Source organism: Fulmarus glacialis, unplaced genomic scaffold (assembly GCF_000690835.1).
Source record: "Fulmarus glacialis isolate BGI_N327 unplaced genomic scaffold, ASM69083v1 scaffold936, whole genome shotgun sequence".
Lineage (NCBI taxonomy): Eukaryota > Metazoa > Chordata > Aves > Procellariiformes > Procellariidae > Fulmarus > Fulmarus glacialis.
In genome coordinates this window covers 13,602-24,322 of record NW_009219800.1, presented here as the reverse complement: position 1 = coordinate 24,322, position 10,721 = coordinate 13,602, and the positions used below count along the sequence as shown (strand labels likewise).

Genomic DNA, 10,721 nt, shown 5'->3' with positions numbered 1-10,721 from the left:
AGTTACAACTGTGAGGAATTTCGCTGAAGAGCACCGATCCAAAGTTTTGATTGAAGTGAAATGATTTGATGTGTCAAAACCCTGTTCTTCATTTTGAGCTGGTGTTTTGAAATGAAAAGTGTTGTTTTGTCTCCAAATATTGACAAGAAATGAAATTTTTCACTTATTCTCCCCATCAGGAAGACAAGACAAGGGGCGGGGGGGCGGGAAATAATTCAAATTGATGTTTTACCACAGCAAGGCTTTTGTTCAGAAGAAATCATCTTTTCTAATGGGAAAACACCTTGTTGTAAAAATGTTCATTTCTGATAAGAAATTTGGTCAGGGCTGACCAGAGCTGGGCTGACGATGGCAGCACGGGAATGAAAGCATCCCAGCCCAATCCATGCTGGGCGCTACGTGGCCGAGTAAGACCAGAAATACACCTTCGAATGTCTCAAGAGGAAAGGGAATATTTCAGTCTGTGTCTGGAGCGGGGCAGAGCCAGGTTTCTGCTATTTGCTTCCCTGTCTGAAATCCAGCCCCCCAAAACCAGGCGGGTTTGCTGCTGGTGGAGCTCAGGGTTGTGGCTTTATTTGCTTTCTGTGCAATACCTGAAGCGCGTGTTGCAGTGACTTCGGTGGGAATTGAGCTGCTTGTTAGCTGAAATTGAAAATTATAATTTGTGTGCGTGTTTGGGAGAGAAAGAGTGTTTGTTTACGGGAGGGAAGTGTGTGTATGTGCCTGCACACACGCGGGAGAGAGTCTTTGTGTGGAAGTGTGTGTGTGTGTCTATGCATATATATACATCGATGCCCTAAGACTGTGTTAACCTGATGCTGAGATATTACAAACTAGATAATACTTCTGGAGGGAACTGAGGCTGATCACCAAAGAGGAAGCTTGGTAGTATGGAGAGCACAAATTCAGCTGCTTTTTGACCCTTTTTCATCCTTTCCTCTTTAAGGATGAGGGTGAATCCAGGTTCTTGTGCAGCCCAGCCACTGTATTCTCGTCGTCTTCCCCCTAGTGCCCATCTCCCAGCTTTGCTCTATCCTTGCAGGTCCAGGCCAATGTGGAGAAGTCTTTGACCCTCTTTGGGCAGCTCCTGAACAAGAAGCACTTCTTGCTGACCTTCATCCGCACTCTGGAGGCTCAGCGGAGCTTCTCCATGCGGGACCGCGGCAACGTGGCCTCGCTCATCATGACGGCGCTGCAGGGCGAGATGGAGTACGCCACGGGTGTGCTGAAGCAGCTCCTTTCCGACCTCATTGAGAAGAATCTGGAGAGTAAGAACCACCCGAAGCTGCTCTTGCGGAGGTGAGTGACCATCCAAGAGGTTGGAGCTGTGGGACAGTGCCCAGGCTCTTCTGAGTGTGTGGACACGTGCTGGTGTCCTTTAGGGATGCCATCAGTGATGGCTTTGGTGTTGGCTGTGGCAATGTTGGCACTGGATCTGTGGCCAAGCATTTCCTTTCCTGTCTGCGTGCAAGTATGAGAGGCGTGTGGGACCACCCGGGCCCAGCCAGCTCAGGAGTCACCCATGGGATGTTCTCACTCTGGTTTGGTCTGTGCAGGTTCATGTTGTCTAGGGAGGAGGGATGCTTGGCGGCTGCCGGCTGTGAAGGCTGGTGCAGGGAGGATGCGCGCTGGTGTCAGGCACTGTTGCGTGTCGCTGCAGCGATGCTTCCACCTGCCTTCCCTTCTCCAGGTGACCAGGCGGTCCCCCAAACCTCCCAGCACTTGGGGCGGCTCTCACCTTGCCTGGTGGCTGCCTTGCTGCTGGCACTGCTGCATGGGTGCCTCTGCAGGTTTGCGGCAGGCTGGAGTCCTCCTTTCCCCACTGCCTTCTCGGGACTTGCCCACCTCGCCGGGCACGTGGGGGTTTTCCTGGGAAAGCCAAGCGGATCTTCTCAGGCTGGGAGTCTCGCTGGGGCTTGGGGGAGCGTGAGCAGGAGGCAGCCTGCCAAGCCCTGCTGTGAGTCTGCCTGGCCCATCAATATTTAACGATAGCTCTGAGCGCTCCTTCATCACGGGCTGATGAATATTGAAAGATACACCAAGTGCCGAACAAAAACAATTAATAAGCTCCACCAGCCCAGCTCGAGGCCCTCCATGCCATCCTCTCCCTTCACATGCCGTGCCGTGCCTCCCCATCTCTGCCTCCACCAGCCCAGTGCCACCAGCCTCCAGCGGAGATGCCGGGATGGCTGAGAGCCACAGGGTTGGCATGTCACCAGAAAGGCTCCAGAAAACCAGAGCATCTTTCAAACATCAACCAATGTTCATGGCATGGCCAGATGGGACAAAACCTGTTGGGTTTTGTGTGCCTGGCCCTGGGGAGACGCCTGGAGCGGACACAGATGTGAGCTGATCCCAGTTACATCCGTGCTACCTTCCCTTGGCTGATCTCTTTAAGCACATTGCTTTCTTACTCTCTCTGCTTCATTTATCACACTGCAAGGGAGCCCTTAATTTCTCAAAGCACCTCATTAGCAACGTGCCAGAGAGGGGGTGTGGTGCAGACCCGTGGCTGGCCGGGAGAGGGGTGGGTCTTGGAGGTGCCGTTCCCCAAGTGCATCCTTAGGCTCTTCCCTTCTTACTGTCCCTCCATGACACCAGGCTTCACTGAAATATTTGAACTGCATATCCAGCTCCTGCGTCTCTCAGAGCATCACAAAGCCACTACCATCGGAGCAAAACTCCGGAATGAAGTAAATCAATAAAATATAAATAAAAGGCAGTGCAGGGAGGCCAGCAGCTGCAGTGGCTGAGCCGTGGGAGCAGCACGGGGCCAGAGCCCAGCCTGCGTGGGTGCAGTGAGAGCCAGCAGTCCGAGGACTATCAGTCCCCAGCCACGGAGCTTGGGGGTCCATCGCAGGTGGAGCTGGATGCTTAGGGCAGGGACGAGGTCTCCTGGCCGGTACCTTGCTCGTGTCTCTCTGACTGATATTTAAAGAGACTTTGTTCTTCCCGCAGCTGTGTTGAGGGCTGTGCTTCCTCCATCCTTTTGATTAGCCCTGCTGTTGGGTGCGTGACTGTGCTTACCGCCCAGGGCAACTGGATTAACATTGATCTAACTGGGGAGAGCTGTTATTTATTTATTTTGTTATTGGATCATCTCGCCGTTGCTGTGGCATCTGGCTCTATCGCGGATAAAGACAAACATCCGCCGGAGCCCGGGTGGTGGCACTTCAGATGAGTGTCACAGGCTTGTCAGCGAAGGACCTGGTCTGGGGCCGGGGAGGATGTCTGCTGAATAGCTTCAGTCCACCCCTTCCCTTAGCTTTCTCCCCATGTCCCTTTCCTTCTCTGTCTTTTTCTTCCCCTTAATGGATTAATCTTTCCTGGCGGGGCGCAGGAAGGCTTCCCTCCTCTGGAGGCTCAGGTATTACTGTCCCCTAATGGTTTAAGGAGAGCTGTGCTATTCCAGGGAGGGCAAAAAGGGCTAAGCCCCATTAGTACAAGAGAAAGCCTTGGATGGGACCATACGACCCCGAGTCAGCTTGAATAAACTCTGGGAAAGTGGATTTCCTACCCCAGCCATCTGGCCACTGGGAACTGCTCCTGTCCCATCTGCCAGGCATGGCATTGCGTGGGGCAGTGCATGGCATTGGGCAGTGCATGGCATCTTCATGGTGGCTCTGAGGTTTGGGTTCCTTCTGGGTTTTGTCTCTTGACAACCCATTTGTGTTCTGTTCCCCTGGTGCAACAGGAATGCAGCCACGTCCCTGAGGTTATTAGTATTGCTTGTGCTTTCAGGAGCATCTCTGTTTGCAAGTGGCTGATCTGATGATTAAGGGGTGGATAAGGTGAAGAAGCCTAACGGGAGAAGGTTGGGGGGCTGGCTGGCATTTTTACTTTAAAGGGAGTGAAAGCCACTTGAAAAATAATGGACTTGTTAAGGGGAATTTTTATCTTATGGCAGTGAGAGCAGGCTGCGGTGCAGACACAGGCGTGTTAAGCTGCCCTTGTAGGCCTGCATGGTTCACCAGAGTCCTCTGTCACCCTCAGCTCCCTCCATGCCAGGCTGTCCCTCTGCTGGTGCGGCACATCCTGGCTGCAGTACTGCCACCCCGAGGTCCCCACGTCCTGTTCAGACCCACCATGTCTCACACCCATCCTGCAGGATCCTGCTCTCCCTGTTGTGCACATGCTGCGTGGTGGTGGTCCCAACACAGATACAGGTGACTCCCCCGGACCTTCCCTGCCATGCCGCTTTGGAGCATGTTGTCGTCTGGATTTGAACCACGCTTTAGGAAACTAGGGGCAATTTATAGGTTTTCTTAAGGCAGTTTTGGTTGTTTCCTTCAACTGCATCTCCAAAAGCTGAGAGGCACGGCTCCATTTTTAAGCTCCTTTTTGAGCTGGTGGTTGCATCCTCGTTCACTGCAAACTCCTACATCACCACCCCACTCTGAGGAGACACACAGAGACCCGGGATTGCCGCCATGCAGGCAGGGAAGGGTTAAATCCCAAGCCTGGCACAGTGTCTTTGCACAGTGCTCCAAAGGTACATGGAAAACAGCTTGAGCTTCCAACCACTGCTCTTACTTCTTCCTCCTTTAATCCCCTTGTTTTCAGCTGAATTAGTACTGGGGTTAAGTTTGACCAAAACCATATTGGGATCAAAGTCTCCAGACCTAAATTCAACGGTGGCTTTAACCAAGGCCACGTGCCAGTGGACCGGTGCCCTCTCTGTGCGGCAGGGCTGTGCATCCCTGCCCGAGAGCCACCAACATCCAGGCGCAAGGGCAGGGGCAAGGAGAGAAGTGAGGGTGCAGAGCATGGCCTCCTAAAGCTTCACCGTCACCACCACTGACGGCCAAGAACCAGGTGTCCTCTCCTCCAGCAGTTCTTCTGAACAGACCTTGCACAGGCTGCTGGGGAAAACTCTCTTTATCCCTCCAGTATTGGTGGTAATTGTCCTCTTGCTCTACTGCAGTTCCTGGGCTTTGAGGCTGCAGAGATCAAGGGCTGCTTTGGGCGTTGCTGGGAAGTCCTGTGTCACCCAGTAGAGATGGGCCTGTGTCAGGGCAAGAGCGGTGTTGAGTGCATTGCAGGAGCAGAAGTCAGAGCAGCAGCTCCCAGGTGGGGAGAGGGGCTTCCAGCTAGATCAGGCACTCGTTGATGTGGGAAGAGGTGCTCCTATTGTGGGAATGTGGGTCAGGATCTGACCTTGTCTTGCAACCTCAGCTCTTCCCTTCAGGTTGTGCTTTAACTGGGGAGCTTGAGGTAGGTTCAGTGACAGTTTACCTGGCTTAGGTGTCTCATACAATCCTCCTGTGGAGGGAGCTGCCTGGTTCTAATGGGACACGATGCAAGAAACAAACTTCGTTTAAGTAGAAGGTACCAGGGAGAGATAGAAAGCTGGTCATCCCCTGGGTGAGACTCTCCATGGGACAAGGTCATGCTTGGCTCTCTCTGGATCTCCAAATACACCGGAGACCAATTTGCTTCTCCCTCCTGGGGGGCTGCTGTGGCTCAGCCTTGCAGATGGGCAGGCTTTTCACTAGAGCTTTTGCCTTTCCAGATGTGACCTTTTAAAGCCAAAAAAGATACAGCCACAGTCCAAGGCTGAGGTGGCAATGGGCGAGATCAGAGACCTTTAATATTCTCTGCTGACGCCTTTGCTCTCTTTGCTCTCTCCTACAGAACGGAGTCGGTGGCAGAGAAGATGCTGACGAATTGGTTCACGTTTCTGCTGTACAAGTTTCTGAAGGTGAGTTTGGGAAGGGATGGCAACCCCACGTGGGTAGGGAGGTGGTTCCTGCCTCACCGGGATGTGCAGCATGGTACTCAGAGCCTGGGCTGATGTGCTCCTGAGCGCTGCCGCTCCCTCCCAGAGCAGAGATCTCTTCCCAGGCCTCCGTTCCCATCCTGTGTTTCTGAGATGTGATTAGTGATTCTGTGTCTCCTTTCGGGGAAAGAGCTGAGATTGAGAAATGAAATCCAGACTGGGATTGCTTAATGTGTAGTGGGTTTGAGATCTTCATAAAAATGGTGCCCAAAGGGTAAATTTGAAGCAACTGAGCTGAGTCTTGAATCCCTTCGGAGTGGTCCCCATTCCTCCCTCCCTGCTTCTGCTTGTGTAACTCAGGAGGAAAAAGCCCTGGGAGCTGGTCCTTCTGTAGTCATCACTGTGCTCGAAGGATATTTCTGCCTGTTTGAGCTGTAGTTTGATGTGCTGAGCTCTTCACGTAATGCTGCTGCTTTTGCTTCATGTCTTTGACACTGAGGCTCCTTGGTAGGGGAATCGTTTCCCCCAGGCATCTCCGCTTCTGCTGATGCTTCCCCTCCAAAAAGTGCCCCGTTGGGGGTGGACGCCCCATGGGGCCTGTTGGCAGCCGGGGGTGTAGCTCTCTCCACAGCGTGTGCGCAAGGGTGCAGATGACGTTGGACCTCCTCGTGCCCCTGCCTGCATTGGCGAGCCCGTTAACTTGAATTTGCCTTTTTCCCAATTTCATCGGGGGTAGCAGAAGAGGATGCCAAAGCGTAAAGGCTGCTTTTACTGCTGGTTCACCCAACCCATATCGAGAACATTTATCCCATCAGTGCCAGTGCTTCCACCAGCTAGAGCCGCACCAGCAGCCATGCGGGTTACACAGCTGCAGCTCCAGCCCATGGACCACCATCTTGGTCCTGCTGCTGCTTCGGGATGACACCGGTGGGGTGAACAGTGTCTCTGGTCCCACGGCGGGTTTGTCAGTCGGCAGAGCCGTTTCTTGGGATCCTGCCTGGCATCAGTGCAGCAAGGCTGGGTGGCACGCAGCCGTTTTTGTGGGATTTCATCCCTCATTAAGATAAAGAGAGTTTGAACCATTTCCAGCCAAGATATGAGAGTGAGCAGGAGTCTGTGCAGAACTCAAGTGATCATCAATGAGAGGTGATTTATAATATCACTTACATGCACTTGGCTTTTTGCCTCCGTCAAGGGATAGCCTGTATCTATAAAAATCTAGCCGTAGTGTGCAGTGGAGATTGCTTTCCAGGGGTTGGAAAGAAGAAAAGCTGTGCCAGTCGCAGGGAGATGTCAAACCTCTTGCTGCCTCTTGGTGCCGGGCTTTGCTCAGCGGGGCCGCCCTCCGCCCCTGCAGCAGCAGTGCCCAGTGGGATCAGGTAGGACACCGGCAGACGGCTCTTTGGGCTCTGCGGGGTCGGTGGGATAGGCAGGAGTAGCTTTCGCTGTGGATAAACTCCCTCAGGGCTCCTTGAAGTGGACAAGGTTGTGCTTTGGCCAAGCAAAGCACAGTGCACAGCCTTCCAACGCCCACAGTGGCATTTGGGGACATTGCGTTCGTGTGCATGACTTGGTGCCCTTGGCCTGTCCCTGGCTGGGCTGGGCCATGTGGGCAGGTGACAGGGACACGTTCACCTTGTTCAGAAGCTGCTTTGGATCAGCTCATGTGCCACCACTGTGTTGCATCTGTCCTTGTACGGCCCTGTCCCCCTTTGGAGAGCCTTCTGGCTGCATCGCCAGTGTGGGGCAGGTCTGGGGACAAGGAGTAGCAGGAGAGAGAGATGTGGGGATGGGACCAGGGCAATGGCTTTTTATAAAGTCCTTGGCTATGCCATGACTTTGGTGGGGGAAAACGCCTCCAGTCTCTGGGTGGTAGCAGCAGGAGAGAGAAGTCCGATCTAGGTGCACCATTACAGGAGGAACATATGCGGAGGGCCTGGATAAACCCGCTGGCTATGAGATTTGTTACGCTGGGGATCATCTCCCCGGGGAAGTGGTTGAAACTCCATCGCTTGGGTCACTTGAGTTAGACTGGAAGAGACTTGAGGATGCGCTCATGGCCTCTCCTGGGTTGGTCCCACCAAAGGAGACCCACGGGGCCATTTCTGCTTGTCTCCCAGCAGTGAGGGTCACAGGTGGCATCAAAAGCAGGAGAAACCTGTGGAGTAGATGGAGAGGTATCACAGCAGACAGTTTGCCAGCAGGGAAAATGCACCAAACTGCAGTAATCGTGCATGTAAATGAGGCAGGCGGACGTGTGCCAGATCGGCTCTCAGCAAACCTGCCCGGAGCAGGGCCAGGCACTCGGCATCGCGTGGCCGTGATGTGCTGGGGCGAGGGACGGGGACGCAGCCAGCAGCGTGGGCAGCCAGCGAGGGCTGGCTTTCACGGGGACCCTGTAGTAGCATTTATCAGACTCTTAATGAGACACCCTGGGGAAAGGGAGAGGGATAAATCGAGACAAGTGCTGAAAAATGCACGATATTAGGTGCCTGATGAGCTAGATCTAGTCAATAAGACAATTTGAGTGTTAGCTGGCTCGCCTCAGCCTGCTCCCAACATACCGACGCGTGCGTGCACAGGGTGTTTGCAGCTGCCCTCCTCAGCTCGGCTCACACGGAGAGCCCCCCCAGAGCCCCCTCACTCAGGCCCCCAGCAGTGAGCAAACTGCATTGGGGCTGACAGCGTGGGCACGGCCGCGTTTGGGGGGCAGGCTGCCCTCCATCAACCTGCGGGGCCGCCCGGCCCCATCTCAGCGGCCCCCTCCTGTGTCTCACCCGATGGAGATCATCTTGGCGCAGCTGCCTGGCACCGGTTTCGGTGCTCCCTGTTCATTTCGTTGGTCTCTGTCAGGGACGAGCCCTAAACCATCCTCATCTGTTGTGGCGCAGTGAGCTGTGACCCACGGCAGCATCTCGGCCCCGGTCCTCAAGAGCCGGTGGGTACAGTGAGGTTGGGAGTGAGGTTTTGGACTTTAAAGGTAGGACCCCCGTTTGGAACAGGTGGGGAAGCCAAGCTGGAACGTGGAGGATGGGCAGAGTCAGGGGGACAGGGCAGAGGGGCTGTTTCTGTTGACAGGGTCAACAGGTCAGAAGGAGACCAGGATCCTGGGGCACGCAGGACCCCCCAAAAGCCTGCATGGTGCTGGAGGAGTGACGTACCCATCACCAGGACCACTGATGCCTCCATCCCTCTGGGGAGGCCATAGGGCCAGCTCTAATCCACGCACTCTAGAAGAGATTTATTCCCTATCAGCCTGGCCGACATCCGACCAGCGGAGGAGGTGACGCTGTGATGCCTGGAGTGCAACTGGGCCACCAATGTGGGAAGGGCTGAACCGACCTCTCTCGGTGGGGGTCCTTAGGGGGGGTGCAGAGCTGCAGATGGAGGGGGCAGCAACCATGCCTCGCCTGAGAGGGGGAATCTGTGGGCTGAGACGGGAGCAGCCGTGCCAGATTTGAGCAGGAGTCCCGCTCCAAGGTATCCTCCATCCACACCACTTCCGCAGACCTGGAAGTTTTACGAGGAATTTTTACAAGCAACCAAAAGAAGCAACTCGAGTCTTTCCACTGCAGCTGGAGGGGTGGGCTCGGGGTGCCTGGGGGCTCACTGCTCTGTGGCCAGCCTGGCACTCCCGCCTTGCTGGGCAGCCGGTAATGCGCAGCGTAGCACCCACCTTGGGTCTCTCACTTTTCCAAGCTGACTTAATGAAGCCAAGTTTGCAAATGAAACATAATTTCAAAGACAGGCGTGTTGTCGGAAGGTCTGGGGATGATGTATGCCTGTTCCTGCTCGTTAGCAGCTGTCTCTTTAATTACTGCAGATGCTAACGAGATGCTAACAGCATATGGTGACAGGGAGAGCAGCCGCACTTTGCACCAAAGTACAATTTATTTGTGAGGCGGCCGGGAGGGAGGGGCGAGGGCTGATGGGGTAAAATCTGCTGGGACTTCTCCCCTTCCTCTCTGCTCCCATCGTACCCTTTTTTCTCCCTTAGGGCTAATGCCTGTATCTGGAAGGGCTCATTGGGATGCAGCTCAGGGGAGAGGTTTGGGCCCTGGATGATAAAGAGGTGTCCACTTCCAGCCCCCCTACGCCAGCTCATGGCTTCAGGCTGGTTGGTGCCTCCAACCTTGGTGGATCCTTTGATGTTCTTGGCTTGCTGCAGTTCCAGCATCTTCAGAGGAAGTGTCTGGTCCAGTTTGCCTCTCCCTTCCTCCCACCTATGAGATAGGTGTTGATGTGACTCTGGCTGATGGCTAAAGCTGGCTCTGTCTGTAGGGGTTTGGCACTGGGGACACATAGGTGGCAAATGGTTTACCTGCAGGAAACCTCATTGCCTGGTCCCCTCCATCAACTGGAGACTCAGGGTAGGTTTGTCAGTAAGTTGCTCTCTCGCTTTTCCTTCCCAGTGGATCTGGCTGGCTGTGCCTAGCCGTCATATAGAGAAACCTCCTTTAACCTTCTCTCATGTGAGACTGGGCTCCTGGCAGATGCCTGAACTGCATCGTGATACCTGGGCAAGAGCCCCAGGCTGTCCCACTGCAGCATGGCCTTTCCAGTCCTCCGGTGATTCTCTTGGCTGGGCCAGCTCAAAAGATAGGCTGTATCCCATACACAAGGTCCCCGGGCCTAACCTGCTCTTCACTAGCCCTGCATTTAACCTTTTTAGCTTATTTTTGGCCTGTAGAATGAGCAGAATTCACCGGGGAGCGTCTAGAAACTCTGGGAAGCTGAGCCTAGGGGTTGATAGACAAGGGAACAACCTCCAGCGGGCTTGGAAGGAGAGAATGAGTTCCTCCACGGGATGAATTTTACCATGTGCCCCCTTCCTTGCAGTCTTGAGCAATGACTTGAGACTCTTCATAAAGCCACATATGTGCCTCGATGCTGCAGGGCCACAGGAGGCTCCTGACACGGTGGTGGTTCTTGAAATGCAAAGCTGGTGCCTGGCACCTTCTCACCCCTCTCTCTCCCTCTCCTCCATCCCCTGTCCCACAGG

At 54.4% G+C, this 10,721-nt stretch overlaps 1 protein-coding gene across 1 annotated transcript in view; it reads left to right on the top strand.

Annotated features, from left to right (window-relative positions):
• The window catches only part of LOC104078731 (plexin-A1-like), a gene marked incomplete at both ends in the record, with an annotated part of 43,184 nt that overhangs the window by 22,342 nt on the left and 10,121 nt on the right, over nt 1-10,721 (top strand). The window contains 3 exon segments of the mRNA XM_009580486.1: nt 1,043-1,299; nt 5,635-5,701; nt 10,721. The exon segment at nt 10,721 is cut by the window's right edge and continues 146 nt beyond it. Of these exon segments, the coding sequence (XP_009578781.1) occupies nt 1,043-1,299; nt 5,635-5,701; nt 10,721 (325 nt within the window).